General features: G+C 53.8%; 1 protein-coding gene across 4 annotated transcripts in view; it reads left to right on the plus strand.

The window, feature by feature from the left end:
- The window catches only part of NRXN2 (neurexin 2), a 107,324-nt gene extending 86,835 nt beyond the window's left edge, over positions 1–20,489 (plus strand). For 2 of the 4 annotated variants that reach the window (XM_006860969.1, XM_006860972.1), the window contains 4 exons: positions 43–132; positions 3,494–3,819; positions 7,105–7,183; positions 19,603–20,489. In XM_006860969.1, the coding sequence (XP_006861031.1) occupies positions 43–132; positions 3,494–3,819; positions 7,105–7,183; positions 19,603–20,489 (1,382 nt within the window). The remainder of the gene's footprint in view (positions 1–42; positions 133–3,493; positions 3,820–7,104; positions 7,184–19,602) is intronic. The other 2 variants (XM_006860970.1, XM_006860971.1) reach the window with 2 other exon arrangements.
- Positions 20,490–25,002: the final 4,513 nt, after the last annotated feature.

Genomic DNA, 25,002 nt, shown 5'->3' on the forward strand with positions numbered 1-25,002 from the left:
TCACTGCCTGAGAAACCTACTGTCTTTCTAAACTTTTCCAAGGAAACTTTGATAACGAACGCCTGGCGATTGCTAGACAGAGAATCCCCTACCGGCTTGGTCGAGTAGTTGATGAATGGCTGCTCGACAAAGGTAATTAACCAGAATTAATTAATTAATGAATTAATTAACTTTAAAAACACTATCTTAAAGGTGCAGAGCTCTCTCTTCCCCCCTCGGTGCCTCCCTCCCCCAGGTGAAGGGGCGATTATCATTCCAGAAGGCTCCCCTCCTGTTTGGTCTGGGGTCTGGGCCTTTTAGTGTGGCCAATTGGGAAAGGGTTTCCTAGAAGAGTGAGCAACTCCCCTTCTCTTTCTCAACTTGGAACTAGGCTAGGGTGATTCAGAGACCCTGATCTGGGATGTCATTGTGTGTTAAAAGGTGGGATCCCTCTGTCTGAGGCCCACTCCAGAGCTTTGGTGAAGGGGCAGCATATGGAGGTAGGAAGGATTGAGCGGGGGTCTGGGGAGGAGCAGGAAGGTGGTAACAGGGCCATCCAGGGAGCAAAGAAGAGTGGGGCCTCAGATCCTACTGGAAATCACCCCTAGGCTGCCTGGGGGCTGCCATTTGTCAAGGGTTCAGGTGGGCCCGAGGCTGTTTAGGAGGGAAGATTCAGGAGAGAGCTAAGTGGGGGTCCTGTAGGGATTTCTTGGTCTGTGGGACCCCTGGGGAAGACAATAGACTGCCCTGAGACCCAGCTGTGTTGAGGTTCTGCTGGGGTGAGACTTCTTACCACCAAGGGAAGTGGGGGGCTAAGGGCCAAGCCATGGGAAATCCTCTCATTCCCTTTGGGGGGGGGCGAGCTCTGTACCTCTAAGGCTAAACTCTAGGGGGGCATTAGAACTGTTAAACCTCCACTTAACCAGCTGATAACTGTGCTTTTAAATGTCCACTGGGACCTTCCCCAACTAAAACCCCCAATGTAACTTCCAGCCTCCACACGCCAGCGGGGACTAAACATGCTGATAACCAGACGCGATAAATCTATAACGGGACAAAAAGTTAAAGGGACTGTAACGGACCATTGCTAAAAACTACAGCCCCCAGCCACTCTGGGCTGCTGTCTCCAGCGGGGTGAACTTTAACCCTTTGAGGAGTTCATGGTGGGTGGAGGCAGAGGCTGGGGCCTCAAGGACCAAGTTTGCTAACAGCTATGTGGCTTCCTCTCCACAACCCATCACCTTCCTCCCCAGAATCAGAGGCCCAGGGAGCTGCCTGGGCTGAGGCCAGGACAACTGTGACCCCCAAGGGCTGGGAAAGCTGAACAGGTGGGAGGGGGTGGTGGAGGGACCTGGGGTCTAGAAGAAGGAAGAACGAGGGATTGGGATTGGGACCCCAGCTGCCTTTCACCAGCCACATGCCCCTATCTTCTCTGTAGGCCTCAATGTCCTCTTCCAGGAAATGAAAGATTGAGCTGGATCAGCATCTCCCAAGTGGAATGGGGACTCACTTGGTCAAGCCCCTCCCCTCTGTGAGCATCAGCCCAACCCAGATAGCAAGGCTTGCTCAGCTCATGAATGAAATTTGGGGCAGGAGAATGCTTAAGAACAAGGCTCAGGGTGTCTTGGAGGAATTATTTATTTCCCCCAGTGCCTGGCATATGGTGGATGCTCAATCAATATTTATTGAATGAATCAATTCTCTGGCTCCAAAACGTGGTCTATGGCACAAGATCCATGAGATAGCTCCACGGTAGAGAGCTTGGTGGAGAAATCAGTTTGGGACATGCCATATCCTGATTCTTCTTGGAGTGTCACATGATTATACGTTTCACAAAGTCCCCGAGAAGGCCCACCAGAAAGAAGCCTGGTGAAATGGGGGTGATGGGGAGGGTCTCCTGACTCACGCGCCCCACTGTTTCTCTCCAGTGTTTGTCTTCAAATTTTCCCACCTTGGGACACATCAGGAAACCCACATTTTGAGCTGCCATCCTAGCCTTTGGCCTCTCTGGGCCCAGGCCCCACCCCCATTTGTTAGATGGTGAGATGCTGTTCTTGGGGAGCTGGGCATATGAGGACCCTGGGGTGATTGTGCAGAGCATCCTTCAGGCCTGAACTAGGGAAACAGGCAGGGGCTGCAGAAACCTGTTGGCTCTGGGACTCACCTGGGGGCGCCCTTGCCCCTTCAGGCCATGGGAGGGTGTGGAGGAGAGGCTGAGCAGAGGAACCAATAGATACACCAGTGGCTGGTGGGGCCTGGGTGTCCCAAAGACCCTGCATTTCCAAAGTGGGTGAGGGTTTCACAAGTTGGACTGTCCTCAGCCTGGGTCTTGGGGCTTACAGGCACTAACTCTAAACCAGATCTCTAACGAGGCACTAACCAGAGGCTAACAAGTATTAAGCCAGGTCTAAACTCCCCAGCGCCAGCAACTCAAAGTCTGGGGAGAAGGGGGCAACATAGTTGTCCTGCCCAACTTTCCCACTACCAAAAAAAATAAGCCAATACTCTAACCAAAGTTAAATCCAAACTTAAACATAATAAACTTCTAAAAACCAAACCAAAGCAACAAACTCAGAGGGTTAAACTGACCCCCAGATCCACTAAAACCAAGCAGCAGCCAAGCCCACTGGGCATTCCGGAGGGGTGACTGAGAGTGGGCACAGTTTGGAGCTGGAGCGCGTGTTTGGGCTGTCAGCCAGCGAAGCCAGGTCCCTTTAACGTTTTCCATTTCTGTGCTTTGTGCATCCTGACGGGAAGGAGGGCTCTGCAGCCCCGGGCCCTCTCCGACCAGTACATTGGGACTTGTACAGAGAGAAGGGAGCTGGGTCCCAGACCCCAGGCTGGTCATGGGGGGCGCCGGTAGAGTGAGGGACTCCAACCTGGAGCAGGTGCGGCCAGGAGGGGCTGCACTTACACTCCCACCACGCCCATGCGCACTCACGCACACAGGACGCACGCACGCGCAGCCAGCACCCACCCATCCACAGACCTCCTGGATACCTGATTCTGCCTTCGCCTCTGCTCTTACATGCACTGCCTCACCTCTGCCTGGAAGGCTTTCTCAGCCTTTCTGCCTCATGTCTCCTCTGTCTGCATCACCCAAAGGTCCCATGGCTTGGGGCAGACACTGGTGTGCGGATGTTTGGGAATCAGAAGGGAGACGATGGGTGGTCAAATTACATGAAGAGCAAGAAGTGGGGCAACGAAGTCCCGGGGCTGGGGGGCTAGGGAGGCAGAGGTGGCATGAGCATGGTGAGCAGGGGGGTCCCTGGGCTCCCTCCCCCAGACCACGTGTGCCTTGGGGACCCTCCCACCCTGGGGGACCCCCCTCATGCCTGCCTGGGCTGGGGCGCTGGCTGACAGAACTTTTCCCTTTGATTGTCTGCTCCTTCCTCCTTCCCTTCCCTCCCTTGCTGGTTTTTCGCCTCAAATCCTCCTTCTTCCCCTCTCCCATTCTGGTCTCCCCTGCACTGCTTGTCCCCCCTGTCTGTCCTTCCCTCCCGTCCCCCCTCAGGCCGCCAGCTGACCATCTTCAACAGCCAGGCTGCTATCAAGATTGGGGGCCGGGACCAGGGTCGTCCCTTCCAGGGCCAGGTGTCCGGTCTCTACTACAATGGGCTCAAGGTGCTTGCCCTGGCCGCTGAGAGTGACCCCAACGTGCGGACTGAGGGCCACCTGCGCCTAGTGGGGGAGGGACCGTCCGTGCTGCTCAGTGCAGAGACCACGGCCACCACCCTGCTGGCCGACATGGCTACCACCATCATGGAGACCACCACCACCATGGCCACAACCACCACACGCCGGGGCCGCTCCCCCACGCTGAGGGACAGCACCACCCAGGTGAGGGCTCAGGGGGCCTGGGGAATACTGAAGGCCTTTGGCCTTGCCTTGTTGCCATGGTGAGGTAAGTGGGCAAGGTTCCCTTCAGGATGAGGTCATCATTCCTGGCAATGCAAATGCCATGACTTTAGAGGTGCCCACTGTTTCTAGGAACCCTATTGGTGCTGCACAATAAAGCACTGGACCTCAAGGTCGGCAGTTCAAATCCACTAGCCAGCCACTCCTCGGAAACCCTACCCAGGGTTCTTATGAATCAGAACCGACTTGACGGCACAACTGTTTATAGAGGGACCATTCGAGTGTTGAAGTAGAGTTTGGTGCCCCAGGTAGACACAGGAAGACCACTCTAGCGCCAAGAAAGTCTGAAGACCCCTCTTGTCCACCCCTTCTTTGCCAAGGCTGTGCCCTGTGCCCCAGGAGTGGCTGGGAGCTGCATGGCACTTCATTGGGCAGAGCACTGGGGTGTTCACCTCCACCACCTGCTTCTTGTTGTTACATGCCATCGAGTTGGTACCAACTCATAGCGACCTCATGCACAACAGAATGAAATACTGCCCAGTCCTGGGCCAACCTCACAATAGTTGCCACGCTTGAACCCATTGATGCTGCCACTTTGCTGGTCCATCTCACTGGGGGTCTTCCTCTTTTTCTCTGACCCTCCACCTTACCAAACATGATTTCCTTCTCCAGCAACTGGTCCCTCCTGACAATATGTCCAATGTATGAGAGACAAAGTCTGGCCATCCTGGCCTCCAAGGAGCACGCTGGCTGCACTTCTTCCAACACAGATCTGTTGGTTCTTTTGGCAGTCCATAGCACTTTCAATATTCTCCTCCAACACCATAACTCAAAAGCATCAGTTCTTCTACGGCCTTCCTTATTCACTGTCCAGTTTTTGCATTGCATATGAGGTTATTGAAAATACCATGGCTTGGTATTCAAGCTGACATCTTTGCTCTTCAACACTTTAAAAAGGTCTTGTGCAGCAGATTTGCCTAATGCAATACATCCATTGATTTCTTGACTGCTGCTTCCGTGAGTGTTGATAGTTGTCAAAATGAATGAAGTCCTTGACAACTTCAGTCTTCTCCATTGATAAGAATGTTATTTATTGGTCCAGTGGTGAGGATTTTTGTTTTCATTACATTGAGATGCAACGCATACTGAAGGCTGTGGTCTTTGATCTTCATCAGTATTTTAAGTCCTCTTCACTTTCAGCAAGCAAGGTTGTATCATCTGCATATCACAGGTTGTTAATGAGTCTTTCTCCAATCCTGATGCCATGTTTTTCTTCATATAACCCAGCTTTTCGGATTATTTGCTCAGCATACAGGTTGAATAAATATGGTGAAAGAATACAACCGTGTCACACACCTTTCTTAATTTTAAATCATTTAGTGTTCTCATGTTCTGTTTGAACAACTGCTTCTTGGTACATGTACAGATTCCTCAAGAGCACAATTAAATGTTCCAGAATACTCATACATCTCAATGTTGCCCATAGTTTGTCATGATCCACACAATCGAAAGCCTTTGCATAGTCAATAAAGCACAGGTAAACATCTTTCTGATATTCTCTGTTTTCAGCTAAGATCCATTGGATATCAGCAATGATATCCCTTGTTCCACGGCCTCTTCTGAATCTGGCTTGAGCCTCTGGAAATTCTCTTGTCAGTGTGTGCTTGCATCTGTTTCTGTATTACCTTGAGTAAAACTTTACTCGCGTGAGATAACAAAGAGTTTGTCTGATGATTTCCACATTCTGTTGGGTCACCTCTCTTTGGAATCGGCACAAATATGGATCTCTTCCAATCAGTCGGTCAGATAGTTGTCTTCCAAATTTCTTGGCCTAGATGAGTGAGTACTTCCAGTGCCGCCTTAATTTCTTAAAATATTTCAATTTTTATTCCATCAATTTCTGATGCCTTATTCTTTGCCAATTCCGTCAATGCACCTTGGATTTCTTCCGTCAGTATCATTGGCTCTTGATCATATGCTACCTCTTGAAACAGTTGAACATCAATCATTTCCTTTTAGTATAGTGACTCTCTGTATTCCTTCCATCTTCTCTTGATGCTTTCTGCATCATTCAATAATTTGACCAGAGAATCCTTCAATAGTGAAACTTGAGGCATGACTTTTTTCTTCAGTTCCCCCAGCTTGAGAAATGCTAGAATGAAGGCTAGAGTCCCTCATTTCTGCCAGTTTGTGTAGCCAAGGGAACCTGTGGATGGGGGCTAGTCAGGTCTTCCAGATGGGAGGGACAGGGCTGTGTTCAGCACCTTTGCCAAGAATACAGAGGGATCTTATGAGAAGGGGTCTGGCTTTGTCCCAGGCTGGGTACCCAAACCACAGTAGTGCCCTGGAGCCAGGGGGAGTGGATCCAGGCTGGGGGATCCAGGGAGAGTAGAGACCCTCTGGGGGAGCGGAGGGGAGGAGTAGGGGGTGGAGGCTGGAGGTGAAGCCTGGGAGAAGGAAGACTGAGGTGGTGGTGGTGGAGGAGGGGTATAGCCGAGGCTGGTGGGGAGTCCATGCTGTCCAGCCACCAGGGAGAAGTGCAGGAGACCACATGGTGGAGGAAGAATCCAGAAGGGAAATCAGCTCCCACACCCCCTTTCCTTGGGTGGGGGCTGCAGAGTCTGAAGCTGGGGGTGGGGGGGGACAGGAAGCAGCAGCTGGGAGTCTTCCCTTCTTTGACCCTTCAACCTGGCCCTCTCCTCCCCACTGGAAGTTTCTCCCTGGCAGGTGACCCCTTCTCGCCTGGACTTTGGGGTTTCCCTTGAATCTCCTCTCTACAGCCTCTCCAAAGAACCCAAAGAACCACACCCCCTTACACTCACTCATCCTGGGGTCTCTTTCTTTGCAATTTGGAGGAGACAAAATGCTGACAAAGTCGACTCCAGTTGTCATGGCAACTGCAGCCCTAATTATTGTGTGCTGTGTGTTCTCTGGCTCTGGGAAGAGGGTTGGGAGAAAGATAAAGGGTGATGGGGTGGTGGGACTAGAGCCCAGAATCCCCTTCGGGTTCTGCTCCCTGACGCCCAGCCCCTGCTGTATCCTGGGCCCCCGTTGGCTCTGCAGCCCCTGGTCTGACGCTCAGTCTCTGAACCTTCCTGGGAAGAGATGCACGCAGGAGTTCCCTCATTGATCCTGGGGGGCTGGGGGGAGTGGGGCACTGCAGGGCTAGCGGGCTCAGTTGTCTGCTTCATCCCCTCCCTCCCTGAAGGGCCTTTGATGACTCCCTGCAACCTGCTCTCTTCCTACCCCTCCTCTTACCCCTCCCAGAACACAGATGACCTCCTGGTGGCCTCGGCTGAGTGTCCGAGCGATGATGAGGACCTGGAGGAGTGTGAACCCAGTACTGGTGAGCGCCTCTCCCCCCTCCCCTGCCCCGGGGCCCATGTGACTCTAAGGGGAGGGGGGCGACCATCCCTGCTCCCAGCCCATGCCCACGTGGCCTGTGGCCAGGCCCCCAGCTTGCCCTGCTAGTCCCCCTCCTGTCCTAAAGTGTGTCCCCAGGCCTTCAAATGGGCAGCCAGTTGCCCTCCCTGCAGGGCCCAGCCCTCAGAGCTAGTGAGCTAGTGAGGTCCTTAGCAGGGATTATGGGGCTGAGAGCCTAGGGATTCTGGGAGGAAAAGGGGAGACTTTTTCTTGAGAAAGATTTAGTACAGCTTTCAGGAGTCTTCCTAGGGAGTTGGGTGGGGATGCAGGCCTAGAAACTCCAACTCCCATCAGCTCTTGGGTCCAGAACTGCAATTCCCATCAGCTCCAGGCCAGGTGTTCTTCCTGGCTGGTGGAGGGCCCCAGTGGAGGCTGAGTTCTCCTTCATTCTGCCCCAGGGGCTATCCAGAGCTCTGGTCTGGAGGGTCCCAGACTGAACCCTCTCCCAGCACTGTCAGGCTAAACCTGTGCCCAGTAGGGTGCTGGGGTAGGAGGTGCCCCCTAGACCAGGCACTTTGCCTTCTAGGTGTGAGGTTGGGGCCAGCAGGGTGGGTGCTCTGGGCAGGAAGGCTCCAGGGGCGGGGGTCTGGAAGGGCCTAGTAAAGTACCCACGCTTGATCCTCCAGTGGGTACTGGGGGGGTGGGGCGGGGAGTGTGGCACAGTGGGTACTCGGGGTGCAGCCACAGCGAGAGACCAGACTGGGGAAGTAGCGGGGGGAGGGGTGTGCACAGTGGGTGCAGGGCTGGTGGTAGAATGCAGAAGGACTGGGTGTGGCCAGGCTTCCAAATGGGACCGTCCCATCACGCATGGGGTTCTGGAGATGATGTCTCCCCATTACCTTGCTGTGGGGTTGGGGCAGGTGCCTGGCAGGTGGAGTGCGTGGTGTGAGCAGAGGTGTAACCTGGGCACATCCTGTGAATCTGGGCTGGTTGGCCTGGTTGGACGAGGGAGACATCCAAGCAGAGGGGTGGTTGTAGCCCCCAGGGAGGAGTGGGGTGGGGGTAGAAAGGTAGGGGTGGGATGGACAAGAAGAGACCAGGATCTTGGCATAGGCCTGTGATTTAGGGCTGAGGTGCAGGTTCCAGAAACCAAGGGCAGCCCCCTGCAAGACCCAGGCCTGGACCTGACCATTCTGTGTCCCCCAGTTGGCCTTGGCTAGGACCACCTGAAAGAGCTCCAGGCTGCAAGGGTGTAGAGGACCTCCCCCTCAGCAAGGGTCTGTGCCTTCTGTAACATACCCCTCCATTGGGGTTTCTGGAGCTGGGGTGCAGGGGTGGCCATCCTGGCTCAGGGACCACAGCTCAGATCTCCCCATTGCTTAGGGCAAGTCAGGGCAGCTTCAGCACAGACCACCCTTCAGGTCCCTCTCTAACCTCTAGTTGATTCTGGGTGCTCCTTTGGGGGCACAGCATCCCTCATCTCCTTCACCAGGAATGGCTGTGATGAATGGGCCCTGAGGGTGGGGTTTGGAGACGTAGCGCTGTGGTCAGTAGCTGGGCTCTGTGTGGTCTGTCACTTGAGTATGCCCTCACGTGCCTTGGGAGCTGGCGAGCGGAGAGATGAGGCATCTCTCTAGTCTCCCAGGGCCCTTGGGCCAACTGGCTGCCATCAGGGACATGGAGTCTCACTGGGCCACACTCAGGCTGCACACCGTCCCTGTACCCCAGCTGTGGGTGTACCACCGAGTGGCAGCTCCTATAGGTGCCTTGGGAGTGAAGGGAACTGATTGCAGGGAAGAAGGCCAAGGCCGTGAGTGGGAGGGTTCAGGAAGGGGCAGGAATCAAAGCATGCGGAACCCCAAAGGGCCCTCAGCACAGACCCCAAGGTTCTCCCAGACCCACACTGCACAGTTGTGCTGACACATTTACACAAACACACTTGTAGGACCCTGAGATGTTTAAACTGGAGTCAGATAAGGACCATGTTGACCCTAAGGTCCCGAGGCTGATCTAGACCATTAGACCACGTGTCCAGTCCCCCCAGCCCAAGCCTCCCCTGTGCCCAGTGAGCAGACTGCGTGGTCTTCCTCCCTCGGTACCACGATGCTTGTCCCATCCCACCTGCCAGATTCTTGTCCCTGGGTCCAGGTGTGAAGCCTGGGATCATATCTGCTCACTCTTCACCCTCACCTGGGCCCTTCCATAGCCCCCAGAGCACACCCCTTCCTCATCTTGGTAAGTCTGTCTTCTGTCATGGCTGTTTGACCTGAGACTGGCAGCCCAGCAAAGGGGACCTCGCCGCCAGCTGCTTTCTGAATGTGAGTGCATGGAGGGGGTGTGCGCTGTGTAGTTGGTGATTCTACTCATCTTAGCCAGCCTAAGCCTCGTGCTGTGATAGCTGCTTGGGGTCGAGTTTGCCATCCCTGGGACACACAGAAGAGCGAGCATATACTGGCTCAGACCACAGTGACGTGTACATGTGCCCATGTGTATGTGTGCTCTGAGCAGAAGCATTCACGCAAGTTCACATGCTCAGTTTCACAGGGGTACACATTCACGCCCAGACCACAGAAGCGTACATGCGTAGTTAGACCTAAAGAGACACGCATGGACTCAGAGCCCAGAAGTCCATACACACAGATGTCCTCCTGGTGAGACCCACACATGTATGCGTGCAGTCTCTGTACACAGACCCCTGGGTCTCACTTAGATGTATTTAGATAGTCAGCTGGCTGCTGTCCAGTCATGTTCAACTCTCGGGGATTTATGTACCACAGAATGAAACACTGCCCTCCTCACCGCTGCTGAGTGTCCACATCAGTCCAGCATCGGAGCGATTGTGCCACACTTTCCTGAGCCTCTCCCTCCCCCTTGCTAGTCCTCTTCTTCACCAATGTGATGCCCTCCTCCAGTGACCGATCCCTCCTGAAGACTGTCTGAAGCAAGCGAGGCAACGTTCTGTTGGGATCCCTAAAGTTTTCATTGGCTCATTTTCAGAAGTAGATCACCAGGCCCTTCTTCCTAGTCTTAGTCTGGAAGCTCCCCTGAAGCCTGTCCACCATGGGTGATCCTGCTGGTATTTGAAATACTAATGGCATAGCTGCCAGCATCCCAACAACACATAAGCCACCACAGTATGTATGACAAACCGACAGGTGTGTGCTTCAGACTCCCCAGATACCCAAACACGTGCCTCACCTGCTTAGACCTCACAATGGCACGCAAGCATTCAGAGCCAGTGGCACGTGCTCAGGGCCTTGGGGCCCCTTCACATGCACCCAGACTGCCTTGTACTCACAACCACCGGTGCACACTTGGAGGAGTACACACCTGCCTAAACTCAGAGCCACATGGTACATCTGTAATGTGTGCACATATGTGCTCGGAGCACAGAGTCACACATGCCCAGGCTCACGGGCACATGTGTGACAATTCCACCCCAGTGCACGTCCCTGCTTGGATCTATGGTCTTGCATGTAAGTCTAAACTCATGTAGGTGTGCACATGTATCCTCAGAGGGATGAACTCGTACCAACATGGGTATCCATTCTCCTTGAGGCATGTCCCTGTCCACACAGAGGTGCGTGTGTGTACTAAGACAAGGGGACACATATGTAATCCACATCCTCAGAGGTGGGCAGTGTGTGCCCAGACTCGGGTCCAGGCACGTGACAGCTCGTCTGACTTTCAGACTCCTCACACTGCTCAGCAGGAGAGACCCTCCGAGACTCACGTGAGCTCAGACCGTCAAAGTCTCCTTATGTCCATATCCCACTGGGTGTACGCATGCTTACCTTCCACACGCAAAATCGCCCAGGTTGGTTCAGACACAGAAACACACATGTGCAAATGAGCTCAGAGCCAGGCAAGTGCAGGTACACATGCCCAACCCGTAGAGGGACACACATGTGTGTTCACACGCTCAGGCCTCACTGTGCACTCCTCATCACTTGGGTCCACATGAACTGCTCTCAGACACCCTGGACACACCTGTGTTCACACAGCTGTGCAGCCTTCAGGGCACACACTTGCACACCTGTACAGGGCTCACAGATGCGTGCAGACCCACAGAACATCCTCCTGCCCTCTGCGTGCATACCGAGTTCAGGATCGGCGTGCCTTTAGCCGACACAGCTTGTCACAGCAGATAGTTTCCAAAATGCCAGTGATTGACCACAGAGTCTTTCTCACTGACGTAATGTCATGCCGGCTTACCCACTAAGCAAGGCTTACTTATATTTACTTTTCATCTATAGTGAACAGTTTCACATGGGCTGTGGTAGAAAACACATGAACATCCTTTGGTCTGGGGACCTGTGTCTAATGTGGTATCAGGAGATGAAAACGTGAACTCACCTCACCGCCTGTATGCCCCCAACACAAGTGGGAAGGGGAAGGGAGGGGTAGCCGAAACCTTCCCCTCTGCTCTCAGAAGAACCCCCCAACGAGGCAGCTTTACTCTGTCACATGAAGCCAAAGTGAGTTGAAGTTCATTCGGTAGCATTCAACAGCTACACCCTGGAGGGTCCCTCTCTCCTGCGTCTGGGGCCTGCTCTCTTCTCTGCAGCTTCTTCCTACTGTGGCCACCCTGAAGTGGGCACTGGGAGAAATGGCCCCCTGGGAGCTCCACAACCTCCCTGTTCATACATGCCTAAGACCCACCTGTGGGTTTGGGGCTCAAACAGCCAAAGTAACCAGGTCTAGAGTTCTATTGAGACAGCCTTCTCAAGCATGATTGATTGCCTTGATTCTCTGTCTCCATGCCTCTCTCCCAATTTATCAGTGACTATTCTTCAGACAGGGGAGTGTGGTGGCTCCATAGGGTAAGCACTCGACTGTGAACCACAAGGTAAGCAGTTCGAGTCCACCAGCTGCTCCATGGAAGAAAGATGAGGCTTTCTGCTCCTTCAAAGATTACAGCCTTGGAAACCCTATACAGGGTTGTTGTAAGGCAAAACGGACTCCACAGCACTTAACAACAACAACAACAACAACAACAACAACAACAGTTCTTTGGGCATATTATCAGGCAAGACCAGTTGCTGGAGAAGGACATCTTGCTTGGCAGAGGGTCAGCAATAAAGAGGAAGACCCCCGACGAGATAGTCTGACACAGTAACAAGAATGGGCTCAAACACAGCCGTGCTTTTTAAGGGTGGCACAAGACTGGACAATGTTTCATTCTGTTGTGTATAGGGGCCTGGTGAGTCAAAACAACATTGTTGAAGGAGGAGCCCTGGTAGTGCAGTGGGCTAAGCTCTGGACTGCTGACTGATAGGTAGGCAGTTTGAACCCACTAGCTCCTCCTCGAGAGAAAAACGAGGCAGTCTGTTTCCATAAAGCTCTACAGCTTCAGAAATATTAGGAAGTATTTCTACTCTGCCTCACAGGTTTGTTGGGAGTCTGGTGGTGCCGTGGTTATAAAGTCCTCGGCCACTAGCTGAATGGTCAGTGATTTGAACCAAGCAGCTGGTATGGGAGAAAGTTGAGACGGTTGGCTTTCCTAAGACTTAGAGCCTCGGAAACCCTTTGAGGCCGCTAGTTCTGCTGTGTCCTATAGGGTCACTGTGGGTTGGAGTCAACTCTACAGCAGTGGAATTGGTTTGGGTTTTATTCTTTTGAAAAACATTCTTGAGGGCAGCGGGAGTTGTGTGGTAGTGTTGGTCTGTTTCATGTGAGAGACCAGGTTTGATTCCAGCCAAGGTTCATATCCAACCACACAGACATACGTTAGTGGAGGCCTAGGTGTTGCTATGACGCTGAATAGATTTCAGTGGAGCTGTCAGACAGACCAAGGTGACTAGGGATAAAGGCCTGGCAACCTACTTCGGATAAATCGCAACCGTTCAATCTCCAGCTTACATGAGAGAGCAGGGCCAGGCAGTGGTTCATTGTGTTGTGCATATGGAGTTCTTGAGGGCAAGGGCCCTGGGTGATGCAAAGGATTAAAATACTCAGTTGGTAACCAGGTTGGTGGGTTCAGTCCACTCAGGCACTTCAGTAGAAAGGTCTGATGAACTTTTTTAATGGAACACAGTTCTACTCTGACACTTGAGGGTTACCCTGAGCTGTAGTTGACCAGGTGGCTAGAGGGCAGCTGGTTTGGATGTTGTTTTTGGTATTCCGGAAGTGTTTGAAGTTCTAGGTGAGAAGCCTGCACCTTCATCTGACGCTTGCAGCCAGGTTCAGGTCTCCTCCCATCCCTTTGCAGGTGAGAAATGTCATGTTTCATGGGTCCATGGTGCCCTTCAAAGCCTTTTCACTCTTCTGTTACTGGATGGGCCTTTTCTAACATGAATGGACCCAAGTTTCTGAATGTCCTCTGTTCCCTTGGTTTTCTGCTTGCAAACTAGCCAGTTTATAAGCATCTCTCGCGTAACGCTGGTGCTAAAAGCAGATGAGCAGATGCCAACAGTGTCTCTGCGGCCATTTCCAACACCTTCCTGGAGTTGTACCTGGCATTCACAGTCAACTCAAGCCTGGCCTCACTGGGTGTCTCCTCACTGACGTGTCTTTTCAGTTTCCATGTTATGTGGTCATCTGGACACTGACTGGGGTGCCTGGTCTAGTTACCGCAGCATCTGGGTCCCAGAGAATTTGGTCACTTGGGCCTTCCTCCAAGTGGTCCTTTAGGAATCCAGTCCCCTCCCATCTCTTGCTTTTGCAAGGTGTGGAGGATTGCACACTGGAGGCTTTCATGATTGGCCAGTACTGGCGGTGTCATAATTTAGCCATGTGGCCATACCTAATTGCAAGGGACGCTGGGAAATGTAGTTTAGCTCGGTCCCTGGGCAGGAACGAAAAACTGAGTTTGGTGTGGTACTGTGGGTTCAAGTGCTGGTCTACAAAGTTGGCTTGATCCACAAGGTCGGCAGTTCAAGCTCACCAACCGCTCCTCAGAAACCCTGTACAGGATTGCTATGGGTCGGAACCCACTCATTGGCACTTAGGAACAACAGCCACCTTCATTTTTGCCACAGGTGTGCAGACGCATGGTGGGCTCCCATGTTCTCGTGGCTTTTATCTTCACAGGTGGCACTTGAGCTCTGACCCAGATTCTGAGGCAGGTGGACACGTGCATAGAGCTTGAGTACAAAGGGGCTTCAAAAAGTGTCTGAAGCCCCTTGATATGTGGTCAACCTCATGACACATACACACACACACAATCAGAGACAACCAGGAGCACAGAAACAGCTCTGGGGTGCACACACACACACACACACACAGTGTCTCTCCCTTCTCTAACGTCCAGACCACTCTGCCTGGCATCTGCCCTTGCTGGGTGGGCATTTCCAGGTGAGGAACACCATCCATATGACTGTTTCAGATGCTTCTCTGCTCCAAGGGGATGAGTTCCAGCCAGGGACCTGCTTGAGAGGGGCTGGGGCCGCCACGGTGAAAGTTCCCCAAGTGCTCTGCTGCGCTGAATACCTTTGGGGTCGTGCCCACTTTAATCCACACAAAATACCCTCTTGCTTCCTATGGCCTGGGCAGGACCACAAGAGGGCTCAGACTAGACCCCCCTGGGGGTGGGCACAGTTTGCCTGGGTGGGAATGGGGTTCATGGCTAGATGTGGGGTCAGGGGCTGTCTATCGCCCAAGGAAGGAGAGTTGAGGGAAGGGTTGCTTAGGAGTGGCCAGTATTGGTTGGAATGGTGCTTCCTTTAGGAAGGGGCCACTGCACCGAAATCTCATTTTGGGGGGGTAAGGTGGTACACCTGTGATAAATGCATTCACGTGCTCTCCCAGGTCCTGATGGCTCCCAAGGGTTCCCCATCCCAGCGTGCACCTATCGCATAGAGCTGGCCCCAGAGTCCTGGACACCCAAGAGCCCAGAGGTAGTGACAGGACAGCTCCAAGCTACTTTTCTCAGTGAGGGGTCCTTCTACCCTCAAAACAAAGCACCCCAAAGAAAACCCACTGATATCAAGTGGATTCTGACTCATAGTGATCCTATACAGGATTACTGAGACAATTACGGCAGCAGACAGCCTTACCTTTACCCTGCAGAATAGACTGATGGGTATGAACCTCTGACCTCGCGGTTAGCAACCCAACATGTAACCCACAGGGCCTGCTAACTCCTCACCAGGACAACCTTGGCCTCCCTTTCTCGATTAGTTTAAAACCCTAGAAAGCCTGGTAGTGCACATTGCGTGTGACTCAGTTGCCCAGGATCCCGGGCTGGGCTGGGACAGTGGGGAAGGCTGGCAGCAGTGACTTGTGGGTGGTCACTGGGTGTGGGCCCAGGGAGGCCATGTGCAGGGAGAGGCTGTACAGGGACATAAGGTGGGGACACTCAGACTTTCTGGTGGTGTGAGCATGTGGGGAGGTATGAGATCAGAGATTTGGGCAGACAAGGCTTCAGGGAGATCTCTGGAAGAGACAAAGGCAGGACAGAGACCCAGCTCTGGAGGCTAGGAAGGGTCGTAGGGCAGGGGCACAGGTCACTGGGGACTAGGAGAGGCCGCCCAGGACCTAGAGAAGTGGCTCACTGGGGCACTGGGCTGTGGGGTACTCAGTCTGGGCAGGTTCGTGTGGATTCCAGAGTCAGAAGTACTTATTTCTAGCTTAGCTAGGTGGCAAGGGAGTCAGAGCTCTGTCTGTGCCCTAGGGAGCCAGGACATGCCAGCAAGTGCCAGCTGGTCTAAGGCCACAAGTCTGTCTGGGGCAGGCCTGACTCTGGAAGTTTCCAGGTGCAGTTGATGGGCAGTCTAACATCAACAATGGCAAAGGCCATGGTGAGAGCTAGGCATCGTGCAGCAAAGCTTCTATGGGGTGGAATTACGGGGTGTGCCTGCCACTGAGAGGGGCAGTTCCTTTCAGATGCCTGGGCTACCTCAGAAGACCCACTCAATGAAGATTCCAACCCTTTCTTGGTCAGAACACAGTGGGCCCTGCCTCTGGGAGACAGACAGGCTGCTTTGGCCAAGCGCCCAGCAGTGCTTGTCCTCGAGCACAGTATAGGGAGAGTGGTTGGAACTCTACAGTCAGGAGGACTGCCTGGAAGAAGAGGTGTGTGAAGAATGCAGGGGAGCAGGGGAAGATATTCTATTCTAACAGAAAGGTCTGGAAGAGGCAGATGTGCTCTTGAGTCCATGTGGTCAGGGACCAGTGCCATGACAGAATCCCTCCTGAGATCTGGCAGCTGAGTTTGCCTTGTACCCAGGGCCTTTTAGGTGGGAATGGGACTCTGGCTCCTGGGAGGACACTATCTTCCGACTGAAGAGTCCATGGGAGCCAGGCCTTGGCCCACACCCTGGATGAGGTTCCAATACTCAATTTTATAGATGAGGAACCTGGGGCCCAGAGAGTGAAAGACCTGTGCCTGGAGTCACACAGGAATTCAGGGACAAAAGAGGTCTGTGGCCTCCCAGGTCAGCTTCCAAGCTAAGTCAGGCAATCTGGCAGGTTCATGGGGTTGGGAGGTGGGGGGAGGGTGCGACGTGGCTCTTCCCTGACCTCTGGGAGCTGAGGGGAGGACTGGACAGTCCATTTGTTTACCTGGCCTTATACTGGTCCCTGGTGACCTTGGGGAGTCCCTGCCTGCCCCAGGCCTCAGTGCTAGCTCCACAAACACGCCTTTCTGCTCTTGACTCAGTCAGTGTTCCCTGCCCAGGGAGGGTGGAGCCTGGTGGGCAGAGTAGCCAGGCTCCTAGCAGGTGCAGCGTCAGTGGCTGGCTTGGCCGAGATCGGCTCTTGGAGATGAAGGAGCTTGCACACCTTAAACAGCAGAGTTGTTGTTGTTGTTGTTAAGTGCCGTCGAGTCGGTTCCGACCCATAGCGACCCTGTACAGGGTTTCCAAGGGTGTAAATCTTTACGGGAGTAGAAAGCCTCATCTTTCTCCCGCGGAGTGGCTGGTAGTTTCGAACTGCTGACCTTAAGGTTCGCAGCCCGATTCGTAACCACTACGCTACCAGAGCTCCTTAAAACAGCAGAGTAGACAGCAATTTTGGTTGGCCTGGATGCCGCAGGGGCTGATGGGTAGAGTCTGTGAGGACCCTGGAGAGGTACAGGTGTGAGTGGAGCTTGGGCTGTGCTGGGAGGGGAGCTAGCAGGAAAATCTCCAGACCCAGGAGGAGCCCTGGTGTGGTGCTACAGTAAATGGGCGGGACTCAAGGTCGCTTGAACTGTAAGTTTGACTGTTTAAGCTCACCAGCCACTCCTCGGAAACCCTGTACTGGGTCACTATGAGTTGGAAACGACTCAACAACACTTAACACCAACAACCAGGCCCACCAAGAGTCCTGGTGTGGCGCTGTGGGTTAATGCCTTGGACCCCAAGGTCTATTTGAACTGAAAGGTTGGTGGTCCAGGCTTACCAGCAGCTCTTCGGAAACCCTATACAGGGTCACTATGAGTCGGAACCGACTCAATGGCACTTAACACCAACAACCAGGCCCAACAAGAGTCCTGGTGTGGCGCTGTGGGTTAATCTCTTGGACTGCAAGGTCAGTGGTTCAAGCTCACGAGTCGCTATCTACTGGACAGTACTTAACACCAAGTCCAGAGGCACCTCTCCCACCTTCTATCCCAAACCAGCAAGTGGCAGTACTTTAGTTTTGAGAGGGCCCAGAGATTAGAGGACTCCTTGTGTGACCCTGTAGGATAAGCACTCAACTGTAAAGTTGGTGGTTCCGCTCTTCAGAAACCCTGTACAGGGTCTCTATCAAGGGCATTTAAGGAGCTCTGGTAGCGTAGTGGTTATAAATGTAGTGGTTACAAATCGGGCTGCAAACCGCAAGGCCAGCAGTTTGAAACTACCAGCTGTTCCACGGGAGAAAGAGGAAGCTTTCTGCTCCAGTGAAGATTTATAGCCTTAGAAACCCCAGTACAGGGCATATAACCACCAACATCAAGGGCATTCAACAATAGCAACAGGGGGCTGGTGGTAGTTGTAGCCCCAGAAAATGATGGCAATTGTGGTCCACACTCCTCCAGTGGCTAATGGGATTTGTAGTTCTCACCCTTTGGAGTTGATGGGAATTGCAGTTTCTGCCCAGGGGCCCATTTTTTAGACCTAGAAAGAGGAAGCCCTTTCCTCATCACTAATCCCTACCCACTAGCTCCCCTGGGGCCCTGTATTAGCAAGTGTATCCCTCCCAGATGGCTGTGTATGTATTTTCTTTCCTTTTTTTGCTTTCTTCTTTCCGTTGTTGTTTTATTATTGTTTTAACAATAATAAGAGGGCCAGAGGCAGTCAAGCCCTGGTCAGGTCCTGGTGGCCCCTGGGGGTTCTGGGGAGGGGGAGGGGGGAAGCCAGTGGGGGTCAGAGGTGGAGGGTGAGGAAAGAGAAAGTTGGGGAGTTAGGGTTAGTTTAGGAATTGGGTGTCCCTGTCCACAACCCTAGCTCACTCCTTCCCGCTCCCTGGGTTCACCCACCCATGAGTCCCATGGGACAGAACCTCCTCCAGTGTGTCCTACCCCCTTCCTGCTGCCTCCCCACATGGTCTTTCTCACCTCACACCCTCAACTTTGCTCCCTGCAACCAGTCAAGTTTTCAAACCCCCTTCCCATGACTGTCCTCCCACAAATCCTCACTTGTCACACACTGCTACACAGATGCCCATCCTGAACCTCTTCCCCAGCCCTTCTTTTCCTACACACACACACACACATGCTGACACCAAGTGGCAGTACCAGTTTTTCAACCCCAGCCTAAAGTCTGCAAATTCCAGCTTTGTGTTTAATGAGGGGGAGAGGGCACAAGTGAGAGAACCGAGATAGCATTCCAAGAGGAAGCAAGATTTCCAGGGAGAGCACAGTGAGGGAGGGAGATACCAAACAGATAGACAGAAAACGTTGTACGGAAAAGTTGTTTTTTCTTATTTTTTCCGGGAGAACCCGCTTACACAGCTCTGTTTGTAATTTTTTTCTTCATGCTAAAATCACACGGCCTATTTGTTGATGTAAGTTGCCTGAATTCCGTGGTATGCTATCTTCTTTTTTAAAAGCAAAAAAAGAGAAAAATCTAGAAAAAAAAAAAAAAAAACCTTAAAAGATATTGTTGTTAGGTTTGTTTAAATACTGCTGCTGTATCTGTTTTAAAAACCTTATATCGGTAGAGTTTCTTTTCTTTCTTTTTTTTTTTTTTCTGTTTCTTTTCGATTTCCTTTCCTTTCTGTTCCTTTTTGGTTTCTTAAGACAAAACCAAAGACGAAAACCCAGAGAGCCACAGAGCCCGTGCGTAAGATGCCCAAGGCATCTGAGCCGCTGCCCGCTTAACGCGCGGGGCTCCGGCTGGCTGGCTGGCGGGCGGGCCCGGCCTGCTCTAGTCTCCGCCAAAGCCAATTGGAACCGATTTGGGTGTTGTGAGGTTGTTGTTTCTCTCTCTGTGCCGGCAGCCCGCGCCCCGAGCCCTCGCTGACCCCTTCTCTTTTCTCTTCTCTCTCTTGTTCTAGGAGGAGAGTTAATATTGCCCATTATCACGGAGGACTCCTTAGACCCCCCTCCCGTGGCCACCCGCTCCCCCTTCGTGCCCCCACCCCCCACCTTCTATCCCTTCCTCACGGGCGTGGGCGCCACCCAAGACACCCTGCCCCCGCCAGCGGCGCGCCGCCCAGCCGCCGGGGGTCCCTGCCAAGCTGAGCAGGATGACAGCGACTGTGAGGAGCCCATGGAGGCCTCGGGCTTCGCCTCCGGGGAGGTCTTTGACTCTAGTCTCCCCCCCACGGACGACGAGGACTTTTACACCACCTTCCCCCTGGTCACGGACCGCACCACCCTCCTGTCGCCCCGCAAACCCGCTCCCCGGCCCAACCTCAGGACAGATGGGGCCACGGGCGCCCCGGGGGTGCTGCTCGCCCCCTCCGCCCTGGCCCCCAACCTGCCCGCGGGCAAAATGAACCACCGAGACCCGCTACAGCCCCTGCTGGAGAACCCGCCCCTGGGGCCCGGGGCCCCCACGTCCTTCGAGCCGCGGAGGCCCCCACCCCTGCGCCCCGGCGTGACCTCGGCCCCGGGCTTCCCTCATCTGCCCACAGCCAACCCCACGGGGCCCGGGGAGCGGGGCCCGCCGGGCGCGGTGGAGGTGATCCGGGAGTCCAGCAGCACCACGGGCATGGTGGTGGGCATCGTGGCGGCGGCGGCGCTCTGCATCCTCATTCTCCTCTACGCCATGTACAAGTACCGCAACCGCGACGAAGGTTCCTACCAGGTGGACCAGAGCCGGAACTACATCAGTAACTCCGCCCAGAGCAATGGGGCGGTGGTGAAGGAGAAGGCCCCGGCCGCCCCCAAGACGCCCAGCAAGGCCAAGAAGAACAAAGACAAGGAGTATTACGTCTGAGCACCCTGGCACCGCGCCCCACTGCCATCTACCCCTCCCGGGAGGTCCCGGGAGGACGGTGCGGCCTCACCCTGCCAGGGGCACTGGGGACTCACTCCCCACCGCCTCAGACTTCTCTCACAAAGAGGAAACGCAAAAAAAAAAAAAAAGAAAGAAAGAAAAGGAAAACCCCGTGCTCGTCCCCTTCCTCCTGCCGTCTGCGGCGGCTGTCTCGGCTCTGCACCGCCAGGCTGGCCACGCGCTCACAGCCCTGGGTTGATTTATTTTTTTAAGGGGGGTAGTTTTATTTTGGTGGGTTGGGCGGGAAGGAAGGCTGGGGGTTTTGTTAAGTGCCCACTACTGATCTCCTGACCCTTCTTCTCACTCCCCCCCGCCAGTTTTCTTCCTTCTCCCTCCATCTCTAATGCCTTCCTCAGTCCCACCCCAGGCTTGCTGTGTGTCTCCCCACTTTTCCTTCTCCACGTCTTCCTTTTGTGTGTTCTTTTCTCCCTTTGGGTTTCCACAGTTGGTGGGAGAAGGGCGGGAGGGTGGGCTGGGTGGGGCCGGGCAATGGGGTTGGCCCCTGAGTGCCTCAGCTCCACTCACCGCCTAGGGAAGGGGCTCGGGCCTGGCTGCAAGCCGGATCTGTTCTGTGCCACCGGGCGACGTGCATTGAGGGGGACGCTGCTGGAGGAGCAGGGGGGGGGGGCGGGGGGGAGGGCAGGCAAATGCAGATATATATTACAAATACTCTAGAGCCGCGAGCCGCAGGGAAGAGGGAGCGAGGCGTTGTCCAGACTGCTGAGGGCTACTTCTCTGCCCACGGGCTCCCTGCTCCCCCGTTTTTTGTTTTTTTTTTTCTGGTTTTTTTTCTTTTTTCTCTTTGTTAACAAATGTGTCTGAGTCTTGGAAAACACCCCAAACCCGGAAATGTGTGGGAAAAAGAAAACAAAAACTTTCCAAATCCCAACGGTCCTGTGCAGTTTGTTCGGGCGGGTGTTGTTGGGACATTGGTCCTGGCTTGTGGCCGGGATCTGGGCCCAGATTTGGACCCATGACAACTGGTAAGTGGACCCCAAACTTTTGGGCTAGCATGGCTTTGAGCTCTTTGGATGACTTGTCTTTGTCCCACCCTCACATCACTGCTGGGATGAGGTTTGTGGATGTGGCTGGTATCTTGCCCAGGACTGCCAGTCTGGCTGAGTTCCCTCCCCTCACCCCACCTGAGATCTCAGCTGCTCATTAAAAACAAAGGAATGAAATCTATTGCTGCAGAATTGATTCTAGTTTGAAGCAGCCCTGTGTAGTGTAGAGTAGAACTGCTTGCTCTGTAGGGTTTTCGCCGCTCTTTGTTACAAGGCACCTACCTCTAGATCTTTCTTACAAGGCCCCTCTAGATGGCTTCCAACCGCCAACTTTTGGGTTTTTAGTTGAGTGATTAGTCATTTGTACCACCCAGTGACTCCTGGCTTCTCATACCCACTGCCATGTTGTTGTTGTTAAGTGCCGTCGAGTCGGTTCTGACCCATAGCGACCCTGTATAGGGTTTCCAAGGAGAGACTGGTGAGCTTGAACCACCGACTTTGCAGTTCAAACGGCTTTGCAGTCTGGCGCATTAACCCACAGCGCCACACCAGGACCCACTGCCATAGAGACCCCTATATGGTTACTAAGGCTGTGGTCTTTTCAGGAGCAGAAAGTCTATTTTAGGGTGGTGGACAAAGCTTGGAGGCCGTAACGCTGTGCTGCCCCCTAGTGGTTGAGAAGGGCCTGCCCCTCTGTTCAGTGGGTTTCAGGCACCAACTTTGGGTACAAGTCACCTGAACCTTTTACAACCTGTGAAGAGAGATGGAGCTCTTCCTGCCTTCAGCTCAAACCACTGGCCCAGGGTCCCGAGGCTGAGTCTAGATTTGCTTCCAGCTGTAATTCCCTTGTCCTCCCCTTCTCCCTTTGTAGAAGGGGTATGCCCTCCAGAGTTCCTTCTGATGTGCTGTGGGCAGCCTCAGGGGTGGGAGACCTGATGCAAACAGGTATGTGCCCAGGAGCCCAGAGTGTGCACCTGGCTGACTCATCCAAGGAACAGATGATCTGAAATGGAGGGGTTGTCATGAGGACCCAGGTGGGCAGATCCTTGGAAGAGCAGCGTGTAGGGGTCTGGCCTGCCAGGGTTAAGGCAGTGGCTGTCATGTGCTGACACTTGGTTGTGACTTGCCTCTTTCCTGTAGTTCAGGCCCTTCCCTGGTCCACCTGCTTCTCCACCTCCTATTTGGTCACTCTGCCCCCTGCTTGGTTCCCTCCGAGTCCTGGTGCCCTTGTCTTGCTATTGCCTCCCTTATACAGTGACCTGGCATCTTCCAAGTCAAAAGCTTGGCCTGTTTTTAGCTGAGGTGCCTCAGGGGGCCCTTGGGCTGGAGGCTGGCTTCTGGAAACCTGAGCCCCACCCTTCAGCAGGCGAAAGGTCCCCAGCATGGTGGGTACCTCCATCAGTTTCACCCCCTTCCCTCCATTCCTGAGGGAAGCCTTTGTCTGCAGACCCTCTTCCCCAAGAGCCCTTGGGAGTCCTGTCAAGGGTGGCAGAATGGTTCCTTCCTCCCATCTGGATTCCCATGGACTTGGTCACCCTTGGGGGCAGGGCTCCAGGCTACTCTTGTCCAGTGCTGTTTGTTGCCATGGGACCTGGTGGTCAGCCTCTCCAACCAGCACGAACTGCTGTAGAAACCAGGGGACACCTCACTTGCCAGGTTGTTAGTCCTTATGCTGGAGATGGCTTCAGCCTGGGGTCATCTGTTGCCCATCTTGCTGTTCTAGGGACAGAGACCTACCTACCTGGGGTCCTCCCTTCCCGCATTACCACAAACCAAAGAAACTAAAGATAGGCAGGCTCCTTAGTGTTAAGAAGGGATATCCTCCAGAAGTTTCTAGAATGTCCTTGAGCAGTCTTCAGGGGGGTGGGGAGGGGAGCAGAAAGAGGGTTAAGAACGCCTCCGTTTCCACATGGCTGTCATTAGACTTGAACTTGTTTTCCTTTCTGCACAGGGAGGCTAGGGGCTCCTGTAATTCAAGGGCGTGGCTGTAAAAGGAAAGATCCCTGGGCTCTCTTGTTGACTCAGTTTACCCATCAGTAAGAGACCATCACTGTGGTCTCGGTTTCATCATCCTGGGCCCCTGACACTGGACTCAGAACTTGGCCTGAGCTGGGCTCCTTGAGGTCCAACTGGCCTGGAAGTGACCCCTGAGAGTCCAAACAGCATCTGGGAGGGCACAAGTGCTCCCTGATTATTGGAATATCTCAGGAGACTCCACCTTGGGGGATCGGAGAAAGAGCTTCATAGTGAAGTCTATCTGACATCTTTAGATCGCAAAGACTTGCCTAGTCAGCTGTGGGGGCTTTTCTGGAGGACCCCCTCTTAGAGGTGGGTGGACAGCTTGTGGCTGGCGCTGCCCCTCCCCATGTCCTCCTGGGTGAGCTACAGGCCTGGCTAGAGCAGGAGATGACCGGAGTGGGTCCTGGGCTCTGTTCTTAGTCACTGTTGCCATGGAGATCAGATGTGTATATGGGGTATCAATATGCACTTCTTCCCCCTCCAGATCCTTTGACCCTTCACTGGGGGCTGCGCTGGCAATTTCTGAGGTCAAGAGCTTCCTCCCCATCACCCCCTGGTAGACATCGAGAGAAAGTATATCCCAAATGTGGGCTGGTCCTTTGAGTGGACAGCACCAAGTCCAGATGCACAGACCTCTAGCTGCTGCTGAGGTGCTTCTTGTCTCTTCAGAGCCCATTCAGTCACAGGGATGTCCCTCTCCCCACGGTTACCTGAGGCTGTGCCCAGCCATTTCTAACATCACTGCCGGAGGCCCAGGCCCAGGGCCCTCCCAGCTCCTGGGTCCTGCTCAATTATTGGAGAGATGATAGTGTTAGAAGCAAATGGACCTCAGGGCCCTGAAGCTTGTGACTGACTGACTGACTGACTGGGAGCCAAGGCTGATGGAGTGAGGTCACTGGAAACTGACCTCTTGGAGAGCAGGAGGGCTATTCCAGGGGGGGAAGAGGACCCCTTCCCCACTGGCCCTGCATCCTGTCTTTTGGAAGCTCTGGGTACCATGGGGGCCCAAGAATGCTGAGCGGGGATGAGAATGACAGCAGATGGACGGACGTCCAGGGAAGACTGGGAAAACCTCACTGCTCGACATCTTTAAAACATGCGCTGGGACTTTTACTGAGTAGGTGTGGGCAGGGGGCTTGGGGGCGTGACTCCCAGAGACCCTTCTAGAGCTGGCAAAGCAAGTGACAGGTCTCCTGGGGGCCAGAGCTGCTTCTGTCTCACTGGGGTCTCTGGTTGATTTCTGTGTGAGTGTGCTCATGTGTGCATGTATGTGTGTGCATGCACAGCTCTATGTGAAGTGCGCAAGTGTGCAGACAGTGCCTGTGTGCATGTGTGTGCACATGTGTGCATGTATGTGAATGTATGTGTGCACAGGTCTATATGCAGTGTGCATGTGTAAGGCAGTGCCCTGTGTACATGTGTGCACATGT

The sequence above is a fragment of the Chrysochloris asiatica genome, unplaced genomic scaffold (genome assembly GCF_000296735.1).
Source record: "Chrysochloris asiatica unplaced genomic scaffold, ChrAsi1.0 scaffold00040, whole genome shotgun sequence".
In the NCBI taxonomy this organism is placed as follows: domain Eukaryota; kingdom Metazoa; phylum Chordata; class Mammalia; order Afrosoricida; family Chrysochloridae; genus Chrysochloris; species Chrysochloris asiatica.